This window comes from Dendrobates tinctorius, unplaced genomic scaffold (genome assembly GCF_039654945.1).
Source record: "Dendrobates tinctorius isolate UK_male_01 unplaced genomic scaffold, ASM3965494v1 ptg000228l, whole genome shotgun sequence".
NCBI lineage: Eukaryota > Metazoa > Chordata > Amphibia > Anura > Dendrobatidae > Dendrobates > Dendrobates tinctorius.
Window position 1 is genome coordinate 2,638,744 of NW_027361895.1, and position 24,400 is coordinate 2,663,143.

The following is a 24,400-nucleotide window of genomic DNA, read 5'->3' on the forward strand; positions in this document are numbered from 1 at the left end:
ACCGGGATGACTGTCATCTTATTCGAATGTCACTCAGCAACTGCAGGATGACATCAAGTGACCTACAAAAGGAATGGCAGATGGCAGCTGGGGTGAAATGCATGGCAAGAACAGTTCGTAACAGGCTCCTAGAGGCAGGGCTCAAGTCATGTACAGCTAGAAAAAAGCCTTTCATCAATGAGAAGCAAAGGAGAGCCAGGCTGAAGTTTGCCAAAGACCAAAAGGATTGGACTATAGAGGACTGGAGTAAGGTAATCTTCTCTGATTAGTCTAATTTTCAGCTTTGCCCAACACTTGGTCGTCTAATGGTTAGAAAGAGACCTGGAGAGGCGTACAAGCCACAGTGTCTTGCAACCACTGTGAAATTTGGTGGAGGATCCGTGATGATCTGGGGAATTGGGCAGGTTAATCTGTGCAAAGGACTTATGAATCAAGCCGCATACAAGGTTATCCTGGAAAATCAGTTGATTCCTTCTGCTCAGGCAACGTTCCCCAACTCCGAGGACTTGTTTTTCCAGCAGGACAATGCACCATGCCACACGGCTAGGTCAATCAATGTGTGGATGAAGGACTACCATATCAAATCCCTGTCATGGCCAGGCCAATCTCCAGATCTAGACCCCACTGAAAATCTCTGGAATGTAATCAAGAGGAAGATGGATAGTCACAAGCCATCAAACGAAGAACTGCTTAAATTTTTGTACCAGGAGTGGCATAAGATCAATGGCATAGATCCATTTTTCAGGAGTGGCATAAGGTCACCCAGAGGCGTATCCAGGGGGGGCAGCCGGGGCAGTTGCCCCGGGCGCAGGGAGCAGGGGGGCGCAGTCGGGTCACATGCTGACTAGATGTGTGTGGCCTCACTCAATGAAAGTGAACGGAGCGAGGCCGGGCACGTCTAGTCGGAATGTAGCCAGAGGTATATAAATCACATACTTGTGCTGACATGACTGTATATCGGCAAGGGAGAATCCTAAAAGTGTGCAGTGCATTCATTGTGAGAATTCAGAAGCTGCAATGTCAGGATTCAGCTCTGCAGGTTCTAGTAATCATCACATGGACACTTCACTCATATGCGATTTTCATAGTTATGGTCCTGTGACGAGCTTCTCTTCCTGCTTTCAGTTTTTTACTGAACATTGAGAGCATTAGGGAGAGCAGCTCGTGGGTACATGGCTAAGTGTGCAAGTCGCATATGTACTTGGGGGGGTGCCGAACCAAATTCTTGCCCCGGGTGCCAGAAAGCCTAGATACGCCTCTGAGGTCACCCAAAAGCAGTGTGAAAGACTGGTGGAAAGCATGCCAAGATGCATGAAAGCTGTGATTAAAAATCATGGTTATTCCACAAAATATTGATTTCTGAATTCTTCCTGAGTTAAAACATTAGTACTGTTGTTTCTAAATAATTATGAACTTGTTTTCTTAGCATTATTTGAGGTCTGCAAGCACTGCATTTTTTTGCTATTTTGACCATTTCTCATTTTCTGAAAATAAGTACAAAATTTAGTGCTTGGAAATTCGAAGACATGTTGTCAGTAGTTTATAGAATGTAAGAGCAATTTACATTTTACTCAAAAATACACTGTGTTCCAAATTATTATGCAAATGATATTTTTCTCTGATTTTCCTAAATAGTCGGTACAAATGACAGCCAGTCTAATAAAAGTCATCACCGGTTAGAGTATACATCAAATTTTGTTGAAGAAACCTCCCAATAATAACAGTATAATCTCCAAAATGAATAAAAACTCAAATTGCACTGTTCCAAATTATTACGCACAGTAGAATTTCTAAACATTTGATATGTTTTAAAGAACTGAAAATGCTCATTTGTGGAATTTGCAGCATTAGGAGGTCACATTCACTGAACAGAAAGGATATTTTGGAGCTAAATAGCTTAACAGGCCAAGTTACATGTTAACATAGGAACCCTTCTTTGATATCACCTTCACAATTCTTGCATCCATTGAACTTGGGAGTTTTTGGAGAGTTTCTGCTTGGATTTCTTTGCATGAAGTCAGAATAGCCTCCCAGAGCTGCTGTTTGGATGTGAACTGCCTCCCACCCTCATAGATCTTTTGCTTGATGATACTCCAAAGGTTCTCTATAGGGTTGAGGTCAGGGGAAGATGGTGGCCACACCATGAGTTTATCTCCTTTTATGCCCATAGCAGTCAATGACTCAGAGGTATTCTTTGCAGCATGAGATGGTGCATTGTCATGCATGAAGATGATTTTGCTCCTGAAGGCACGTTTCTGCTTTTTATACCATGGAAGACAGCTGTCAGTCAGAAACTCTATATACTTTGCAGAGATCATTTTCACACCTTCAGGAACCTTAAAGGGACCTACCAGCTGTTTCCCCATGATTCCGGCCCAAAACATGACTCCTCCACCTCCTTGCTGACGTCGCAGCCTTGTTGGGACATAGTGGCCATCCACCCACCATCCACTACTCCATCCATCTGGACCATTCCAGGGTTGCTCGACACTCATCAGTAAACAACACTGTTTGAAAATTAGTCTTCATGTATGTCTGGGCCCACTGCAACCATTTCTGCTTGTGAACACTGTTTAGGGGTGGCCGAATAGTAGATTTATGCACCACAGCAAGCCTTTGAAGGATCCTACACCTTGAGGTTTGAGGGACTCCAGAGGCACCAGCAGCTTTAAATATCTGTTTGTTGGTTTGTAATGGCTTTTTAGCAGCCACTCTCTTAATCCAATGAACTTGCCTGGCAGAAACCTTCCTCATTCTGCCTTTATCAGCACAAACATGTCTGTGCTCAGAATCAACCACAAATCTCTTAACAGTGCAATGATCACGTTTAAGTGTTTGGGAAATATCTAATGTTTTCATCTCTTGACCAAGGCATTGCACTATTTGATGCTTTTCAGCAGCAGAGAGATCCTTTTTATTTCCTAAATTCTTTGAAACCTGTGCCCTGCTTAATAATGTGGAACATCATTCTTAAGTAGCTTTCCTTTAATTGGGCTCACCTGGCAAACTAATTATCACAGGCATTTGAGATTGATTTCAGTGATCCAAAGAGCCCTGATACACAATACCATCTATGAGTTTATTTGATAAACAAAAAATTACATCTTTATGACACTTAAATCTAATTTGCATAATAATTTGGAACACAGTGTATACCTATAAAGAGAAAAATCAGACAAACTGAAAATTTTGCAGCGGTCTCTTAATTTTTGCCAGAGCTGTATGTAGACAAGTCACAGAGTAGAATCAGCCCATAATATTGCGATAGGATTGTGAGGATGTGAAGGTACTGTATTCCACATGAACCATGTGATGTTATACCCTGGACTAAATTTTGACACTGCTTTAATACGATGGTGGCTAGTGAAGAACTAACTGAGGAATTTGTGTGACTCTATATGAGCAATCATAAAAGGAAACTTTTTTCTCCCCAGAATTTATTTTATGATTGAATTGGACACCATTATTTTCCAACTATTGTATTAAAATGGACAAGGGTGTAAACAATATTGTAAAGAAATTTATGGCAAGAACCTCCTCTCGGTAAAATGATGTCCGTCTGATACACATTCCACCAGGTGGAGAAGGAATGGGTAGGTAAAGGGCACCAGTTCTCCCATAGGCTGGTGTTGTAGATGTGTCCCATCAGCTGGATCTCTTTTCTCGAACATTGTTCTCGGCTGTAACTGGTGATTGCTACTATTACAATGTTTTCTTTTGTTTATTCAAAACCACCCGATTCCACAGCAGAGCCCAGAGATTGTCATTACTCAAATCAGTTTCGGCCCACCACTGAGACTCACAATCTCATTGCTATGTCTCAAACAAATTGCAGCAAAATTGATTGATCTTCAGTTGACTAATCAGTATATTTTGGTAAGTAGGAGGAATCGGCAAAACCCAGAGAAATTAAAGCAAACACGTGGAGAACATACAAATTCCATGCTGATGTCCATAGTCGGATCAAACATAAAGCTCCGGACCAGCTAAGGTACAATGCTCACTACTGAGCCACTGTGCTGCCCAATATGGTTCCCAGTAGCTTTTTGTATTTAGCCTTGTCTATATTCATTTTGACTCTTATTTAGACGACGCAGTTGGGTAGTAAGAACAAGAGGAAAGTATTCATTCTTCATAGACTCGTAAAGACAAGGGGATAACCATGTAGGCCTACTCTTTGCCTTTAGTTGTTGCCACCAAGCATCTCTGGTCAAGGTATTGTTGGAGTAACGTCACGAAAGATGACAAATGAATGACTTTTATCTTTGTTTTAAGGTAAAATGGACTTTAAATATCAGGTCATTTATTTTTCCAGGCATCAAATAGTGGGGCCTCCAGCAACTCCTCAGAAGGGAAGAAGAAACAAAATCGTGACACTGATGGGGAGGAGAAAGATGAAACTGTAAACAAGAAAGTACTCCCAACCCCAGCAACCAAGACAACCTCCAAAGCCCCGAATAGCAAAACCGAGTCCTCCAAATCAGAAGGTGCCTCATTTATATTGTCAAAAAGTCACTAATGGGATGAACATCAAATACATAAAATACAATGCAATGATATGAAATATAAGTAGCCAAAATGTAATAATTTCATTGCATAACATATTATAGTAAAGTTTGGGATTCCCGTGGGCCATTATTGATCCATTGTCTTCTTCTCTGTCAGGACCATGGGTGGATTGTTATGAAGTCTTCTTAGCTGGTCACCAATCCAGTGGTATTTATCTTCTGAAACCAAATAACAGCAACCAAATCATGCAGGCCTGGTGTGACCAAGAAATCAGCGGAGGAGGGTGGACAGTGATCCAAAGACGACAGGATGGATCCACCAACTTCTTTAAAACTTGGCATAACTACAAAGTGAGAACAGCTTCACTCTTGAAAATATTTCCTACCTTTTCACCTTTTTATAGTGTTCTTCTATCGAATCTTTTCTCTCGAACTTGCAAATCTAAAGTTTGAGCAATGACTCAGTCACAATAGTTATGTGGTGTTGTGACATGGCACACATATCGGTTCTTACTAGGTTTCCAACAGAACAAAATTGTGCCCTGCTCCATTGAATGGCTACTAGTAGAGAATATCTCCATACTTAAGGTGTGCAGACACTATTAGCTCCATATTAAGGGAAAAATTACTTCCAGACTCAACATACGGCAATCAGATTAGTTCCCTGGATCAATACCCATTACAGAATCTAGTGCCCAAAACCTATAATATTATATTTATCTAGAAAGACTTGATCCCGACTGGACTTTCTTTGTAATTTCCAATAAATTTTCTAAACAAAGAAGGCGTCGCTTGTTTCTAGTAAGTCTTTTAGCTCATTCTACAGCTGGATTCACAGCCACACAGCTCAGTACAGCTGTATAGTATCTTCCATGATGCTTATACTCATGTGCTGCATAGAGACAGGAGAACAGTAATCCCTCATATCGGTGTGTGCCGTCTATGGGAGATATCACAGCAGCTAGTCTCCATCCACTAACTGAGAGAGAACTGAAAATATGAGCTAAAGCCTGCAGAGTTAAAACTAGTGAAAGATGAAGGATACAACTCATGTATTGAGCAGAAGGGCTGGTATACTCTATGTTCACACACAGTTTATCAAGTACAGACAGTTATATATTTTTTATTGCTTTTCTTTTCTACAGCATGGATTCGGTAATTTGGACAACGAATATTGGTTGGGCCTTGAGAACATTTATTGGCTGACCAAACAAGGAAGCTACAAACTTCTAATCTTCATGGATGACTGGCAAGGTAGACAAGTCAGTGCTGAATATGACCAGTTTCGGGTGGAAACAGAGAGCGACTTCTACCGGTTGCGACTGGGGCAATACCGTGGTACAGCTGGAGACTCCCTTTCCTGGCACAATGATAAGCAGTTTAGCACATTGGATAAAGATCGGGACTCATACTCAGGTGAGGAATGTGGCAGAAGTATGGCTCTATTCAAAGACAGTGGTCATCCATGGTTTGGACTTTCAAATAGTTCTCACTCTCATTGGTCAACTCAATGTCGAAAAACGTATTCCATACATAATGGTAAACTTTTTAGACAATTCTAACCACATTTTTCCCTTATCCCCTTAAAAGGTAACTGTGCCCATTTCCAGAAAGGCGGTTGGTGGTATAACATGTGCGCCCATTCCAATCTGAACGGAGTATGGTACCGTGGTGGTCATTACCGCAGTCGCTACCAGGATGGAGTCTACTGGGCCGAGTTCCGTGGTGGAGCTTACTCTCTAAAGAAAGTTTCCATGCTTATAAAACCCAACAAACAATGAACTTATTGGAAGATGCATGAGAAATACCAACCTATCCAAATAACCCTTCATTTTTTTTACCTGGATTATGGCAAAAAAAAACTTCATTGACTTTTACGGATCACTAACAATGGGGATCTCTGTCTCTGTTTCAGAGAATTGTATCTACAGGTTGTGCCAATACTATTTTCTGCCCATAATGTTTATTTTTATTTTTTTTATATTCCTCTTACTGTAAAGAATCCCTTTAATAGTAGGAGAGAGATCTATGGTTAATAATGTAAAAAAAACACAGGTCCATCAAGTTAAACTGTTACTATTTTTTGTTGATCCAAAAGAAGAAAAACCCAATGACAAGGATTGTCCTGATGGATTAGGTGAAAATTCCTCCTGACACCAAATATGGAGATCCAATTTATTCTTAATAATAACAATCAACAACCAATCATTCATGATATTATTAAACGTCTTTTGATAAAGTCAACATCATCATGCGTGGTATAGCTTTAGTGCTCTTACAGTGGAGAATCCCTCCCTTTTTCTTGCTCTTGATGTTATGGATGCCCACAGATTTGTGACACCAACCTGGATACACAAATATATCTTCATAGATCTCTCTATTGATAAATTTATCCTTAATAATAAGGTCCCCTCTAGTGTCTCTGAAGGGAAATGATCTATTATGTGCGTTTTTCTATAAACGTGAATTTATACTAATCCTTGTTTTTTACATGTACACTACAGTTTTTGTAACAACTATATCAAAGCTCATTTCTTGTGTTATAGAACCATAGAATCGTAGAGTTGGAAGGGACCTCCAGGGTCATCTGGTCCAACCCCCTGCTCAATGCAGGATTTACTAAATCATCCCAGTCAGATGCCTGTCCAGCCTCTGCTTGAAGACTTCCATTGAAGGAGAACACACCACCTCTCGTGGCAGCCTGTTCCACTCATTGATCACCCTCGCTGTCAAAAAGTTTTTTCTAATATCTAATCTGTGTCTTCTCCCTTTCAGTTTCATTCCAATGCGTCTTGTGGTTCACAACAGGTGATGTCACAGCTCACCTCCTCCTCCTGTACAATGACTGATAACACCTTTATATACAGTAGATACACAGGATCCACCATTCACAATAGGTGATGTCACAGCTCACCTCCTCCTCCTGTACAATGACTGATAACACCTTTATATACAGTAGATACATAGGATCCACCATTCACAATAGGTGATGTCACAGCTCACCTCCTCCTCCTGTACAATGACTGATAACACCTTTATATACAGTAGATACACAGGATCCACCATTCACAATAGGTGATGTCACAGCTCACCTCCTCCTCCTGTACAATGACTGATAACACCTTTATATACAGTAGATAACACAGGATTCACCATTCACAATAGGTGATGTCACAGCTAATAAAACCCATAACTAATAGGGTAGGTCCCTTTCTGATGACACAATCCCATAAAATGAGAACCAGTTCCAACCCAATTTCCCTATGATAACACTGAGATGCTGAAACACAGGAAGAGTTGACTGTTCCCTTTCCAGCATTTTTCTCCAGGTAATGTCCTCTGGAGCAGGTTCCCGGCGCCGTAGTAAAACACACACTGGACACTTTTGCTGCAAAACTTATATTCTTATTTTGTATTAACAAAAATATTTGCAAAACAGCAAAACGATGAACATCCGAAAATTGAAATGACAACTGACACTATAAGTAACTGTGTAAAGGAGGAAGAAGAGACGTGGCGAAGGCGGAATGGAGGCTGTAAGTGTCCCAGGAGCTAGGCGTCACCCCTTCACACAGTCCTGAGCCGCAAGGAATAAGGCACTGGTTGAAGACCATGAACTGGGAGCCTTTACCAATGTGTTTAGGCAATCGCATAAACGGCAACTTCATATCCTGTATGTCTACTTTATGGTTGGATTGCCTCCCTTTCAAAGCACAAAAAAAAAAAAATTCTTGTACTTGCCCTTTAAATCCTTCAGAAGAATGCAGGCTGCTGTTTATGGCAGCCTGTACTCTACTTCTGTAGCTGTATGAGAAGGCCGTCGCGAGACTGCTATGCTGAGGACAGAAAAGTTACAGGGATATTCCATTCTGTCGTACCGAGTAACAATACGTCATCGTTTAGGGGGATCAGTGAAGGTTTCATTGTACAGGGCCCCACTGATCACACAAATGACATGGCCGCTCTGCACTCTGAGGGGCATGGAAGACTGTGTCTAATACTTTTTAATTACGCTCGTAAAAGATGCAATTCCGATAATTAGGTCATTGTAATTTATGCGATTCCCTAAGCACAGACATGGCCCAGAAGAATGATAAGTATGGAAATGCATGCTGAACCATGAGCCGCTTGTGTGGCGCTTCTAGCTCTCGTTGCTGTCGCTCTCGTCTTCGCCAGACTCCTGTATGTCGTCCAGGATGAGATCGTCGAGATCGCACTGGGTCAGGCTGCCTTGGCTCAGACACGTGGCCACGGTGGACCCGGTGCTGACGTGCAGCGTGCTGGGATATAGCACTTTGGGGTGGTTATGTTTGGCCCTGCTTCTGGGATGGACACATTGAAGGCCGGGAATGTACGGTTCTGCGTGTAGACATGAAAGAAAAAAGGGTCAACATCCATAAATGTAGGAACACTTAGAAGCGTTGTCGTTAAAGGGAACCTGTCACCAGATCTGCCCAATACGAGTTATGGCCGCCGCCTTTCAGGGCATTATAGAATGCTGTAGATAAGCCTTGAAAGGCGGTGGCCGTAACTCCTATCAGCCAAACCTGGTGACAGGTTTCCTTTAAAACTTCTTTTAATGGGATTTTAACTTGGCTTTAAAACGACACCAAGAACGGGGCTCTAACACTTGTATGAGGTCAGGACAACCACGGCTACAAAAGCTCAAGACGTAAAATGACCTCAGTAGAGAAATATGTCGATTTTTTTAATATTGTCCTTTGGTTTTCTTGCTTATTTTTTACTTTTACTTACTTTATAGTGATGTGATTCCATTATTCTAATATTAGAATAATTACCTCTTCGGTTATAACAATTTTCTCCATAGCAGCTGTGAGGGTTTCTGGTTCGCGGGCCGTTGTTCCATCGGGGAGGAAGGATTCGACTGGGTAAGACTGGAGTACCACATACGTAACATGGACATGAAAGTCCCATCTGTGAGAATCCCCTGCAAATGGGAAAAAATACTGGGTGATTCTGCCCACAAAAGGTCAATTCTGGCAAATGGCGCTCAGCGGAGCCTTGATCTCCCGATAATTTGCCCTACTACCTTTTAGGTGATATTTCTGGTGCAGTTTTCAATTCGGCACTTATTCAAACTTTTTAACCATTTGCGGCTTTTGATGCTAAAAGTTATAAAAATATGGCAAAAATTTGGCTCAAAATATGTCAACAAATATCAGATGACAAAAAAAGGTCATCAATCATTTTTGTCTCATACCAATTTCTGCAAACTTTTCACGCCAAAAATCACAAATCCTTAAAAAAAAAGCAAAAAGTCACAAAAATGCGCCGAATTGAAAAACTCATCCAGAAAACGTATTCAAGGGGGGCGGAGTGTAGAGAGGTGCACAAAAAGAAATGTGACATTTGGTCAAAGACGCATTTTTTTAATGTGTCTAAAACATCTAAATAAGCAAAACTGTAGAGGAAAATAAAAAAAGGCTTAAAAAAAGAAAGAAAACGTAAAAGGAGCACGTTAGCCCTATATCTCCAGCTTTTTTTTTTTTAACTGAGCTGTTGCCATATAATGTCAGCATCAGCCATCATACGTAGAGGAGGCCTCTGCTGGTGTACACTTATATTTTGGGTTTCAGAGACCTTTCTACCATACAGAGAGCCTGCTTTGGATATAAAATTAAAATGATTACATTGTCTGTGTGCCACTACACTGTGTGCAGAATTATTAGGCAAATGAGTATTTTGATCACATGATCCTTTTTATTCATGTTGTCCTACTCCAAGCTGTATAGGCTTAAAAGCCAACTGCCCATTATGTAAATCAGGTGATTTGCATCTCTGTAATGAGGGGTGTGGTCTAATGACATCAAAACCCTATATAAGGTGTGCTTAATTATTAGGCAACTTCCTTTCCTTTGGCAAAATGGGTCAGAAGAGAGATTTGACGGACTCTGAAAAGTCAAAAATTGTGAGATGTCTTGCAGAGGGATGCAGCAGTCTTGAAATTGCCAAACTTTTCAAGCGTGATCACCAAACAATCAAGCGTTTCATGGCAAATATCCAACAGGATCGCAAGAAGCGTGTTGATAAAAAAAGGCGCAAAATAACTGCCCATGAATTGAGGAAAATCAAGCGTCAAGCTGCCAAGATGCCATTTGCCACCAGTTTTGCCATATTTCAGAGCTGCAACGTTACTGGAGTAGCAAAAAGCTCAAGGTGTGCCATACTCAGGGACATGGCCAAGGTAAGGAAGGCTGAAAAACGACCACCTTTCAACAAGAAACTTAAGATAAAACGTCAAGACTGGGCCAAGAAATATCTTAAGACTGATTTTTGTAAGGTTTTATGGACTGATGAAATGAGAGCGACTCTTGATTGGCCAGATGGATGGGCCCGAGCTGGATCAGTAAAGGGCAGAGAGCTTCACTCTGACTCAGACGCCAGCAAGGTGAGGTGGGGTACTGGTATGGGCTGGTATCAAAGATGAACTTGTGGGACCTTTTCGGGTTGAGGATGGAGTGAAGCTCAACTCCCAGACATACTGCCAGTTTCTGGAAGACACCTTCTTCAAGCAGTGGTACAGGAAGAAGTCGGTATCGTTCAAGAAAAACATGATTTTCATGCAGGACAATGCTCCATCACATGCATCCAAATACTCCACAGCGTGGCTGCCCAGTAAAGGTCTAAAAGAAAAAATAATGACATGGCCCCCTTGTTCACCTGATCTGAACCCCATAGAGAACCTGTGGTCCCTCATAAAACGTGAGATCTACAAGGAGGGAAAACAGTACACCTCTCCGAACAGTGTCAGGGAGGCTGTGGTGGCTGCGGCACGCAATGTTGATCGTAAACAGATCAAGCAACTGACAATCTATGGATGGAAGGCTTTTGAGTGTCATCGTAAAGAAAGGTGGCTATGTTGGTCACGGATTTTTTTTGTTTTGTTTTTGAATGTCAGAAATGTTTATTTCTAAATTTTGTGTTTCTCTATTGGTTTACCTGGTGAAAATAAACAAGTGAGATGGGTATATATTTGTTTTTTATTAAGTTGCCTAATAATTCTGCACTGTAATAGTTACCTGCACAAACAGATATCCTCCTAAGATAGCCAAATCTAAAAAAAACCCACTCCAACTTCCAAAAATATTAAGCTTTGATATTTATGAGTCTTTTGGGTTGATTGAGAACATAGTTGTTATTCAATAATAAAAAGAATCATCTCAAATGCAACTTGCCTAATAATTCTGCACACGGTGTAGAGGGAGCTAAAGAGCAGACTGTATACAGCTCACACATTGAAGTCTATAGTAACATAGAATGCACTGAGCTCCCTCTAGTGGTGGCTTACAAGCTTTCAAAACTGAATCAAGGCTACAGAAGGCAAATTTTTTAACGAAACCAAATTGCAAAACTTATTTTTAAATAAGAAAAGAACAAATCAAAAAATCCTTTAGTATATGAAATATTAGGGGATTCCTTACTTGAATGTGCGATTGCAGTTACGGCAGTGGAACTCGGCAAACCCCCACATCTTGTCAAGAGGAACGGGATCGTACTTTTTACGGCAACTGTGACACTTGGACACCTAAATAAACGAAGGAACAGTATTTAATTTGGCATAACCCTGTTCTTTTAACTCCTTCCTGACGTACACGGGCAGCGCATTTTGGGTGCGGGATTATGGAGGATGCAGAGCAGCTGAGCTCCCTTCATGCACGGCGAGTGCCTGCTGTGACATACGGCCGGGAACTGCCTCTAACAGCATCGACCAGAGTGATCTCCGATTGCTCTGGGAGGCCTATTTTTTTGCATCCTGAGCTGATGTTTTTATTGATACCACTTTGGCATAGATACGATGTTTTGATCGCCTTTTTTAGCGATTTTTTTTTCTGATCACACCGTTTACCAACTGGGTTAATTAATTTTATTTTTTTTATAGATCGGACTTTTACGGAAGTAACAAAACCAAATATGTGTATTTTTTTAATTTCTTTATTTTATATGGTGTGAGGTAGCGCTGTCATTCAGTTAGGGGATTCTCGCTTAGCCGCCACAAAACCAGATCCAGCACAGGTTTTCATAAAGCAGTATAGTCCATGAGGTTTATTCATCATCATAAACCAAAGCAATATGCAACAACATATAAACAGCAGAGCGTCCATTATAGCTTCACTCTGTAAACCCTGTGTTCACACAGGTTGTACAATGTCCAATACGCAGGCTTTTCAGCCTCACAGTTATCTCTCACCCCGTTAGGGTTCTCTCATGGCTGCTTCTCCATACTGCAGACATTCATTCCCTCCAGGGAACTCTCAGGCACTTGCAGCCATTACTCACAGCGTCCACACGTGCTGTCAGGCAGGAAGCCCCATCTCAGCGGGACCTTCCACACTGGACCAACCGGGTACAAGCATTCACCCCATGTGACCTACCCTGGCCACATTATATGGTTCATAGCCACTCCCACCGGGTCACATGACTGACCTCATCATAGGTCCTTCAAGCACGTACACATTCTTTACAACAGTGTTCTTTAACCCCTTTCCTTCGTTGGACGTAATATTCCGTCCATGTGCCCTGGGCCCTAATTACCATGGACGGAATATTACGTCATAGCGATAAGCGGCGCCCATGTAGTGAGCGCCGCTTATCGCAGCTGGGTGTCAGCTAATTATCATAGCTGACACCCGGCACAATGTGTCAGGGGCGGTCATGGACCGCCCCCCGACACGTTAACCCCTTGTACACTGCGATCAAACACGATCGCGGTGTACCGGGGGTTAAAGGGAAGCATCGGCAGGGAGGGGGCTCCCTCCGTGCTTCCCTAAGCCCCCCACGGCAGCGCTGCTGCGGGGGGCTCCTTTCCTGCAGGTCCCCGGATCCAAGATGGCGACGGGGATCTCCGGGGGCCTGCAGGAAGTTGGCTTCCTCACTGCCCGCAGAGCGCAGGCATGAGGAAGCCTGCAGCAGTGCCTGTGACAGATCGTTGATCTGTCACAGCGATCTGTGACGTGACAGTTATGTCCCCCCTGGGACATTGTAAGAAAGTAAAAAAAAAAAAAAGTGTAAAAATAATTTTTTTTAAAAATCGCTAAATAAATAAAAAAAAAATTCCCCAATAAATTCATTTTTGAGAAATAAAAAAAAAAACAATAGAGGTACACATAATTGGTATCGCCGCGTCCGTAACGACCAGCCCTATAAAACTATCCCATTAGTTAACCCCTTAAGCGAACCCCTTAAAAAATAAAAAACGAAGCAAAAAATAATGCTCTTATCATACCGCCGAGCAAAAAGTGCAATAACGCGCAATCAAAAAGACGCATATAAATATCCATGGTACCGCTGAAAATGTCAGCTTGTCCCGCAAAAAACGAGCCACCATACAGCATCATCCGCAAAAAAATAAAAAAGTTATAGCTCGCAGAATAAAGCGATGCAAAAATAATTATTTTTTATATAAAATTGTTTTCATTCCATAAAAGCGCCAAAACATAAAAATCGACATAAATGAGGTATCGCTGTAACCGTACTGACCTGAGGAATAAAAGCGCTTTATCAATTTTATTGCACGCGGAACGGCGTAAACGCACCCCCCCAAAAGAAATTCATGAAACGCTGGTTTTTGTTCATTCTGCATCCCAAAAATCGAAATAAAAAGCGATCAAAAAATGTCACATGCCCGAACATGGTACCAATAAAAACGTCAACTCGTCCCGCAAAAAATAAGACCTCACATGACTCGGTGGGTCAAAATATGGAAAAATTATAGCTCTCAATATGTGGTGATGCATAAACTCTTTTTACAATAAAAAGCGTCTGTTAGCGTATGACAGCCGCCAAACATAAAAACCGCCATAAATAGTAAATCAAACCCCCCGATATCACCCCCTTAGTTAGGGAAAAATAATAAAATTAAAAAAAATGTATTTATTTCCATTTTCCCCATTAGGGTTAGGGGTGTGTTGGGGTTCGGGTTGGAGTTAGAATTCGGGGGTTTCCACTGTTTGGGCACATCAGGGGCTCTCCAAACGCAACATGGCGTCTGATCTCAATTCCAGCCAATTCTGCGTTGAAAAAGTCAAATGGTGCTCCTTCCCTTCCAAGTTCTGCCATGCACCCAAACAGTGTGCCTACTCAGGACAAATTGCAAAACATCTTTTGGGGTCCTATTTCTCCTGTTGCCCTTAGGAAAATAAAAAATTGGGGGCAAAAATATCATTTTTGTGGAAAAAAAATAGGATTTTTTTATTTTCACGCCTGGCCGTTATAAACTTCTGTGAAGCACTTGGGGGTTCAAAGTTCTCACCACACATCTAGATAAGTTCCTTGGGGGTCTAGTTTCCAAAATGGGGTCATTTGTGGAGGGATTCCACTGTTTTGGTACATCAGGGGCTTTGCAAACGCGACATGGTATCCGATCTCAATTCCAGCCAAAAAAGTCAAATGGCGCTGCTTCCCTTCCGAGCTCTGTGGGGTATCAGCGTACTCAGGACAAATTGCACAATAACTTTTAGGGTCCTGTTACCCTTGGGAAAATAAAAATTGGGGGTGAAAAGATCATTTTGTGTAAAAAATATGATTTTTTAATTGTACCGCTGTACGTTATAAACTTCTGTGAAGCCCTTGTGGGTTCAAAGTTCTCACCACATATCTAGATAAGGTCCTTGGGGGGGTCTAGTTTCCAAAATGGGGTCACTTGTAGGGGGTTTCCACTGTTTAGGCATATCAGGGGCTCTCCAAACGTGACATGGAGTCCGATCTGAATTCCAGCCAATTTTGCATTGTAAAAGTCAAACGGCACTCCTTCCATTCTGAGCTCTGCCATGCACCGAAACAGTGGTTCTCCCCCACATATCAGGTATCAGCGTACTCAGGACAAATTGCACAATAATTTTTGCAGTCCAATTTCTCCTGTTATCCTTGGTAAAATGAAAAAAATTGAACCTGAAGTATTTTTTTTGTGAAAAAAAGTTAAATGTTCATTTTTTTTAAAATATTCAAAAAATTCCTGTGAAGCACCTGAAGGGTTAATAAACTCCTTGAATGTGGTTTTGAGCACCTTAAGTGGTGCAGTTTTTAGAATGGTGTCACTTTTGGGTATTTTCTATCATATAGACCCCTCAAAGTGGCTTCAAATGTGATGTGGTCCGTAAAAATAAAATGGTGTTGCAAAAATGAGAAATCGCTGGTCAACTTTTAACCCTTATAACTTCCTAACAAAAAAAAATGTTGGTTCCAAAATTGTGCTGATGTAAAGTAAACATGTGGGAAATGTTAGTTATCAAGTTTTTTGTGTGCCGTATCTCTGTGATTTAAGGGCATAAAAATTCAAGGTTGGAAAATTGCGAAATGTTCAACATTTTCGCCAAATTTCCGTTTTTTTTCCACAAATAAACGCAAGTTATTTGAATGAAATTTTACCACTAACATGAAGTACAATATGTCACGAGAAAACAATGTCAGAATCACCGGGATCCATGGAAGTGTTCCAGAGTTATGACCTCATAAAAGGACAGTGGTCAGAATTTAAAAATTGGCCCGGAAGTTAACGTGCAAACCACCCTTGGTAGTGAAGGGGTTAAACACCCCCCCTGGGTGGGTTTGTAGGTAACTGGCCGGTCCATCTCCCTAGTTACCTGGAGACTTCTCCCTGTCACATTAAAGCAGCACCTCAGCAGTATCACTGCTGATCAACACATAAGTCTCCATCTCAAAGCCACCCACTTTGAGATACATAATGGCCGTTCAGTATTCTGCCATTCATCCTTTCTCCTGGGACATCCACACAGCGCCCCCTAGCGGACACAGTGGTTACTACACCACAATGGGGAAAAAGAGATTGATTTGAACTTTTATAATTTTTTTTTACGTTTTTTTATCACTGTTATTAATAGCAAAACCACAGAACTACTATGTATAGCACAAAAATCATAGTCTCTTAGGAAAGCAAGCCATGGGCTAGTTTTCACAGGAGAAAGCCATCATCAGTTGGAGCAGATGATGGCTGAATATCACAGCCATCATCTGCTGGGAAAAATGCGGGTTATGCTTACGAGCCTGCATCAAAGTCAGGGAGCCGGCATATGGCGTAAAGGTACATCATATGTCGGTAAGACGTTAAATACTTTTATACTTTGATAGATCGGACTTACCAAATATGTTTATTTTTTACAGCATTTAATTTCTTTATTTTTGAATGGAGAAAAGAGGAGATTATTTAAACTTTTACATTTTTTTTAATTTTTCTTTTTTAACAATTTTGATTTTAAATTTTTGCGTAATTTTTTTTTAGTCCCCCTAGGGGACTTGAACCTTTAATAGTTTGATCACTTGTGCTATGTACTGCAATACTACAGGATCACTGTATATAGTGTAACTGATATATTCCAATGAAGACGAACTCGAGCCTGGGCTTCACAGGAGGACAAAATCGGCAGCCATGGAGGAGCCCTGAATGCCATGTGTAACCCATCGGCTCCCCCAAAATCATTCAGGCCATTTCTATGTCAGTGATTGAAAATAGCAATGAAATGGTTCAACAGCTGTGACTGGCGTTAGCTCTGGTCGCTTTTGTTAGAAGCGGATGCCGGCTGCGAAATACAGCTGACATCTGCTTGGTATAGAGTGGAATGGGCTGTAGACACCTCTGCATGTGATCTGTGCCGAAAATGTACGTCACATGGTGGTAAGGGGGTTAATTTTACAAAATAATTCAGAATTTGTATCGAGGATGAGCAGCTCACTCTTCCTCTCTACCCGCAGAAACTCTCAGCACGACCATAACTCGACCATAATAACACTTGCCTCCTTCCGCTGAGGAACTCGTCTCCACCACATCTTGTCACAGTCTTTGCACGCAAACTGTCTGTCGTTGGAAGGAATCCGGTTTTCAGAGGCGTTGTTAAACATCTTCAGATTTTTTTCGGTCAGTGGCAAACACTTCAATCTTGCAGCCAGGTCCTGGGAATATATTGTTATATCAGCGCATGAGTCCAAGGATCTCCCGGTATACGAGTGAGAATCGAAAACGTTATTACATCAAAAGTCGTCATTTCCCATCATGCCATGCATGGTAGCATTATCCCTTATGTGAGGCGCTGCAACAGTCGACCTTCAGAGATAGTATAGTATCTGTCAGAACCGTACATCTCAGGAAAGGCAAAACAGAGTAAGGTGCGTCTGGCCATACACTTACGTGACCATGTTAGGTGCTCGGGTACAATGCGCCAAAGCGGGAGCCGCCCTTTATTAGTGACACTTCTGTCTGGTTAAAAAAAACTAAAGATGGACCTAACTCACTCTAATACAACATATGAAAACAAAATTCAGTTACTGACACTTTTTCCTTTAAAGGGTTACTCTCATCATCGTAAATGGTTAACACTGCAAAGTTCAATTTTGCAATTTACTCATTATTAACAATCCTCTCTAGATTTTTCATTCTGTTGTGTACTGTTGAATGCCTAGGTCACCAGCCACCACTGCAGACTATCAGAGGCAGCTGGTCTCCTAAGCAAGCACAAGCTCAATGCATACAAACTCTTTCCAATATAACTTATGAGATGAGCGCTGCTCTGAAGCATCAAGGATACCGCAGAAGAAAAGCTGCCTATGTTTGGAGCATTGAAGATTGCACAGTTCAGGCAGACTACGCCAGTCCGAACTGTAAATCAAACAGGAGTGATGTCTCCCAGCAAACAGATATCCAGAAGGCAAAGGAGCGGTGCACTCCTGCAGACGATGTTAAAAAAAACCTTTTAAGGCAGACCTAGCAAATGCAGCCGACGGGTCACATCCACCTACTTGACTGTTCCTGTCCAGGAGCAGGACAGCCAAATGGCTGGAAACGATGGAATGCCGAACCATGCAGTTGACTCCGCCCGGCATCTCGTCAGGATGCAGCTACAGCTGAATACAATGGTTGAGGAAGGAGCTGCTGACTCCCTGCTCTACTATTCAGCTTGTACACCTGAGCCTCAGTACAACACTAGATCCGGCCTGTAGCAAAGAGCTAAGTCAACACAAAGTGGAGCAGCGCATCAGGAAAAGATTTTTGTGTACTCACCGTAAAATCTCTTTCTCTTAGCCTCTAATTGGGGGACACAGGACCATGGGTGTTATGCTGCTGTCCACTAGGAGGCAACACTATGCATAATCTGAAAAAGATTAAAAATGTCTCCTCCTCTGCAGTATACACCCCTGGACGGCGTTAGCCTTCTCCAGTTTTGTGCAAAAGCATTAGGAGGAACGTAACAGAAATAACATAACCATGCCTGTAACGAGGCCAATATGTACGAGCTCAAAGAACAATATGAGAACTCAACAGTAACAACGGCCCGTAAGGGCAACAGGGTGGGAGCTGTGTCCCCCAATTAAAGTCTAAGAGAAAGATATTACGGTGAGTACACAAAAATCTCCTTTACTCTGTCACCTCATTGGGGGACACAGGACCATGGGACGTCCTAAAGCAGTCCCTGGGTGGGAAGCAATTGACGAATATTGTGCAGACAGGCCCCTAAACTTTGGGCACCGCCGCCTGCAGAACCCGTCTACCCAGGCTCGCGTCTGCTGAGGACTGGGTATGAACTCTGTAGTGTTTAGTAAACGTGTGTAGGCTAGTCCAAGCGGCCACCTTACACACTTGTTGTGCCGAAGCCTGGTGCCGAATGGCCCCTACCGCCCTTGTAGAGTGTGCCGTAATACCGGCCGGAAGAGGAGAATTTTTAAGGTGGTAAGCCTCTTGTATGGTGGATTTGATCCACCTGGCAAGGGTAGCTTTGGAAGCCGGCAGACCCTGGCGGACGCCTTCCGGAAGGAGAAAAAGGGAATCAGACTTCCGGAAGGGCGCAGTCCTAGATACGTATATACGCAATGCCCTGACGAGGTCAAGCGTATGCAGAGCCTTCTCCACTCTATGAACCGGAACCGGGCAAAGGGATGGCAGTGAAATTTCCTCATTGAGATGGAAGTTGGACACAACCTTCGGAAGGAAGGATGTGACCGTACGGAGAACTACTTTGTCCTGGTGAAAAGCCAGGAAGGGCCGTCTGTAGGATAGTGCTGACAGTTCAGACACCCTGCGTAGCGAGGCGATTGTCACCAGAAAGACCACCTTGTGGGATAATCGGAGTAGGACCTCCCTAAGGGGTTCAAAAGGTGGTCCCTGCAATGCTGTCAGGACCAGGTTAAGGTCCCACCTTTCTAGTGGACGTCTGTAGGGGGGAACCAATCGGGAAACCCCTGAAGAAAGGTCCTTACTTGCGGCTTGTTAGCAATGCGTCTTTGAAAAAGCCCTGAGAGAGCTGACACCTTGGCTCTTAAAAGGGCCCAGGAACAGCCTGGCCTCCAGACCCGATTGGAGAAAACCAAGTACTTTGGGGAGGGAATAAGGGAGTGGGATATGGCCGCGAGATTCGCACCAGGTAAAGAAAGCCTTCCAGGTACGGTAATAAATCTTGGCAGAGGCTGGCTTCCGTGCCCTGATCATGGTTCCAATGACGTCCGGCGAGAGCCCTGCCTGGGTTAGAACCCAGGTCTCAAGAGCCACGCCGTCAAATTGAGGGCCCCTGAGTTCTGGTGGTAGAACGGGCCTTGTGACAGAAGATTGGGGCGGTCGGGGAGACGCCAGGGGGCGTCTGCTGTAAGTTGTACGATGTCGGCGTACCATGTACGTCTGGGCCAGTCCGGCGCGATTAGGATGGTGGGAACTCCCTCTTGTTTGATCTTCCTCACCACTCTGGATATCATGGGGAGAGGTGGAAAAATGTACAGAAGCTGGAACTGGGTCCAGTTCTGAACCAGAGCATCTGCTCCAAGCGACCGCGGATCGTGTGTTCTGGCCATGAAGTTGGAGACCTTGGCATTGAAATGGGATGCCATTAGGTCCGTCCAACAATGGAAGATCTGTCGAAAAATTTCGGGATGGAGAGACCACTCTCCCGAGTCCATTCCTTGTCGACTGAGGAAGTCGGCTTCCCAGTTGTCCACACCCAGAATGTGGACCGCAGAGAGTACCGACCCAGTGTCTTCCGCCCAGTGGAGGATGTGAGTCACTTCTCGCATCGCCTGGGTACTGCGGGTCCCGCCTTGGTGGTTCACATATGCCACAGCCGTGGCATTGTCCGACTGTACTCTGATATGAGAGGCTGCTAGTAAGTGACGGAAAGCTCTCAACGCCAGGAGGATGGCACGAATTTCCAGGATGTTGATGGGCATGGTCGCTTCCACTGGTGACCACTTGCCCTGTGCCCTGTGGTGTAGGTGCACCCCACCCCAACCCGTCAGGCTCGCGTCGGTGGTCAGGACCTTCCATTGACCTGTGAGAAAGGATTTCCCCGTTGTGAGCGAGGTTGGCTTGAGCCACCAGTGCAGGGACCTCCTGGTTGATGACGTTAGCTGGAACTCCCTGTCAAGGGAAAAAGGATTCCTGTCCCAGGACTTGAGAATGGCTAGTTGAAGAGGCCTGAGGTGAAACTGAGCAAATGGGACCGCTTCTATTGCTGCCGCCATCCTGCAGAGGACTCTCATGGCAAACCGGAGAGATCGGGGGGGGGGGGTTTGCGGAGGAGGATGCGAACTCCTAGGCAGAGAGCCAGTGCCTTGTCCTTGGGAAGGAGCATAAGACCCCTGGAGGTGTCGAATAGCATTCCCAGGAAGGTCAGAGACTGACTCGGGGTTGGCGATGACTTTTGTAGGTTGACTAACCAGCCCAGGCGACTCAGAGTGTCGATTGTGATTGAGACGCTGAGCTCGCAGTCCTTGAAGGTGGAAGTTTTGATGAGGAGATAGTCCAGGTATGGAACGACTACTATGCCTCTGGAGTGTAGAACGTCAATGGTGGCTGCCATGATCTTGGTAAACACTCTGGGAGCCGTGGCGAGTCCGAACGGGAGAGCCACGAACTGGTAGTGGTCCTGGTCGATTGCGAACCTGAGAAATCTCTGATGGGCGGGTGCAATCGGTATATGCAGGTATGCGTCTTGTATGTCTATGGAGGCGAGATATTTTCCCTTTTCCATGGACGCAATGATGGACCGAAGGGACTCCATGCGGAAGTGACGAACCCGTACATATTTATTGAGTTCTTTTAGGTCCAGTATGGGCCGTATGCTGCCTCCTTTCTTGGGGACTACGAATAGATTGGAGTAGAACCCACGGAAGCGCTCGGCCACGGGAAGTGGTACTATGACTCCTGCATGAAGAAGCGAGGAAACCGCTTGGTGGAAGGCACGAGCCTTGGCTGACGGTTTTGGGGGAACAGAGAGGAAAAATCGGTTCGGCGGGTTGGAAGTGAACTCTATCTTGTATCCAGAAGACACTAGTTCCCTGACCCACCTGTCTTCTGTAATAGGCAGCCAGACTTGCTGAAAGAGCAAAAGTCGGCCGCCTACGGGTGGGATGTCTTCCGGAGTTCGAGAGTCATGATGAGGAGAAAGTCTGAGGTTTTCCTCCTTTGGGCTTCGACTGGCCTGCTTTTGTCTGCCAAGTCTTGTCCGACCTTTGCGTCGACTGTGAGTTGTCCCTGCGTGGGGAACGGTTACGATTTTGTGCTGGACGTGAGACAGACAAGCCCGAAGAATTCCGAAAGGATCGGAATCGGGTTTGGTTATGCTTCTTGTAAGTGCTTTTAGGTTTCAGTTGAGGGAGAGAAGTACTCTTACCCCAGGTGGCTTTGGATATCATTGTGTCCAACTTTTCACCGAAAAGTCGCCCACTGAGATACGGGAGGTGCGTGAGGGACTTCTTTGAGGCTGTGTCCGCTTTCCATTCCTGCAGCCATAGGATATGCCGAATCATGATGGCGTTTGATGCTATCCCCGCTACACCCCTTGCTGAATCTAGAGCTGCATGAAGCATGTAATCTGCTACAACTGCTATTTGAACCGCTTGGTCCGACAGCTCAGGAGCTGGTGCTTGGAGGCCAGCTTGTAATTTTTTGGCCCAAGCCAGAATGGCCTTGGCAGCCCAAACTGAAGCGAACGCGGGAGCCAGGGAGGCCCCTGCAGCCTCGAAAATTGAACGAGCCATGCGTTCTACCTGCCGGTCTGCTGCATCCCTGAGGGTTGAGCTATCTGGCAGTGAAAGGAGGGTCTGTGCTGCTAGTCTAGAGACTGGGGGGTCCAGTTAGGGTGGATCTGTCCATTCTTTGGTGTCCTTCTTTGGGAAGGGATACCTCGCCTCCAAATATTTGCGACTGGTGAACTTTTTCTCAGGCTGTGAGAACTGCTTTGTAAGAATCGCCTTAAATTGTGGGTGATTAGAGAAGACCTTAGGCGGTTTTAGAACTCCTTCAAAGGAAATCTTGTGTTCTGGGGCCTCCGGGGGCGGATCAAACATCCAGCATCCGATGGATGGAAGAGATTACGTCCTCAACTAGCGCTGTATTGCTAGGGGGAATTGGGATCAGGGACCAATCCATTCTGTTGTCTGAGTCGGAGATACAGATGTCTTCCGAATCCTGTGTATCGCTGAGGCATCCCCTGGTGGGTGAACTGGGGCGGAGGTCTTCTGTGGTCGGGGATCGCTGTGGAGATCTGCCTTGTCTGTCCCTGGTAGGGGACGGTCTAGGTGACCTGGAACTATGGTGTCTCTCCCTAGTGGGGGATGACCGTGTGCTATGGGATGACGCAGATGAATGTGACCTATGGGTCCGCTTACATCTGGATGTGCCCGGAACGTCATGTCCCTGAGTAGAGCTCTCCCTTTGCTGGTTAATGTTCATAGCCGAGGCATGACCCTGCAGAGCCTGAAGTAATGTAGAGGTTAGGTTATCTATAGACTGCGTCATAGATTGCGACATCTGAGTAGCCCATTCCGGCGTGTTATCAGACACCGGAGCATTGGTAGGGGCTTCTTGGGGTTCTGACCCAGTGATACAGTCCCGACAGTGCGGGTACGTGCTGCCACTGGGGAGAGTGGTTCTGCAGGCTGTGCAGAATGCATAAAAGCAGTCCTGCCTGGTTCTCTTGAACCTTGAGCCCGGTATAGTGCACGAGAAGGGTGACTATGCGGAGGGGCTGTACAGGGGTGGCTATGCAGAGGACCCTATAGGGGTCTTATAGGAATATGGAATCACAGCCGAGTAAGAACCCCAGCTGTGATCTTACCCCACCAGTTTGCCCCAAGGTCCAGCGCCGAAGACCCACCGTCCTGTGCCCCCCGGAGACTGGCTGGCCTGGACGATATGCAGGGATAATTTTTGTCCTGTAGCAGAAATGGCCGCCGAGGAGGAGAGGAGGAAGGAGAAAGGGGGCGGAGAGCAGAGAAAAAAGGCAGCAAGGCTGTGTAAAAAATGCGCCCTTTCAGTCTCGATCCGCCCCCTCTATGACACTGTAGAGTGTCATATTTGTCATCCGGGGGGCAGAAACAAGGCGGCGACCTCGGCTAGGCCGAAGCCGTGGCCTAAAGTAGAAGCCTGATGCCCAAGAGGGCTCCAGGTCGGTGCAGAAGTCCGGGAGGGGATCGGATCTAAACCGGGCCCTCCCGGATTTAAAAGCAGGATAGCGGTGGGGCTATAGGTGATGGGGGGGGCTGAAGGGTCCCCCCTCCCCCGCTGTCTGCCAGAGAAAACAGGGAGCCCTGTGTCTCAGAGGTGGCATGCCTGCTTGCACTCCCCCCCCCCCGGTCCCGACAGGAGCCCGCAGCTGGGCTGGGGTCTCTGGATGCAGGCGCAGTGTGCTGGCCCATGCTGCTGGGAGCTGCAAAGTGCTGCCTGTGCAGGCCCTACCTCAGGCGTCTCAACCTAATGCCCCCCGAGGGGGACTAGGGAGGGTGCTGCTGTCACCTTCAGGGGGCTTTATCCTCGCCTCGACCTCAACCCAGAAACCAAAAGGAATTGGGGAAGGAGGGGGTTCTCGACTTCGAACCAGCACCCGAGGGACTGGTGAAGGAGCGACATGGGGAATAGCCATCTCGACTTCAACCAGGCA

General features: G+C 44.7%; 2 protein-coding genes across 7 annotated transcripts in view; one reads left to right on the forward strand and one right to left on the reverse strand.

Moving 5' to 3' along the window:
* Positions 1-6,752, forward strand: part of ANGPTL6 (angiopoietin like 6) — a 33,480-nt gene extending 26,728 nt beyond the window's left edge. For all 3 annotated transcript variants that reach the window (XM_073555696.1, XM_073555695.1, XM_073555697.1), the window contains exons 3-6: positions 4,316-4,487; positions 4,666-4,859; positions 5,654-5,924; positions 6,099-6,752. In XM_073555696.1, coding sequence (XP_073411797.1) covers positions 4,316-4,487; positions 4,666-4,859; positions 5,654-5,924; positions 6,099-6,289 — 828 coding nt within the window. In that variant the 3' untranslated portion in view covers positions 6,290-6,752. The remainder of the gene's footprint in view (positions 1-4,315; positions 4,488-4,665; positions 4,860-5,653; positions 5,925-6,098) is intronic.
* Positions 6,753-7,891: 1,139 nt separating this feature from the next.
* Positions 7,892-24,400, reverse strand: part of SHFL (shiftless antiviral inhibitor of ribosomal frameshifting) — a 97,418-nt gene continuing 80,909 nt past the window's right edge. For all 4 annotated transcript variants that reach the window (XM_073555701.1, XM_073555700.1, XM_073555699.1 and 1 more), the window contains 4 exons: positions 17,277-17,432; positions 11,951-12,054; positions 9,308-9,456; positions 7,892-8,867 (listed from right to left, as the gene is read on the reverse strand). In XM_073555701.1, coding sequence (XP_073411802.1) covers positions 8,650-8,867; positions 9,308-9,456; positions 11,951-12,054; positions 17,277-17,432 — 627 coding nt within the window. In that variant the 3' untranslated portion in view covers positions 7,892-8,649. The remainder of the gene's footprint in view (positions 8,868-9,307; positions 9,457-11,950; positions 12,055-17,276; positions 17,433-24,400) is intronic.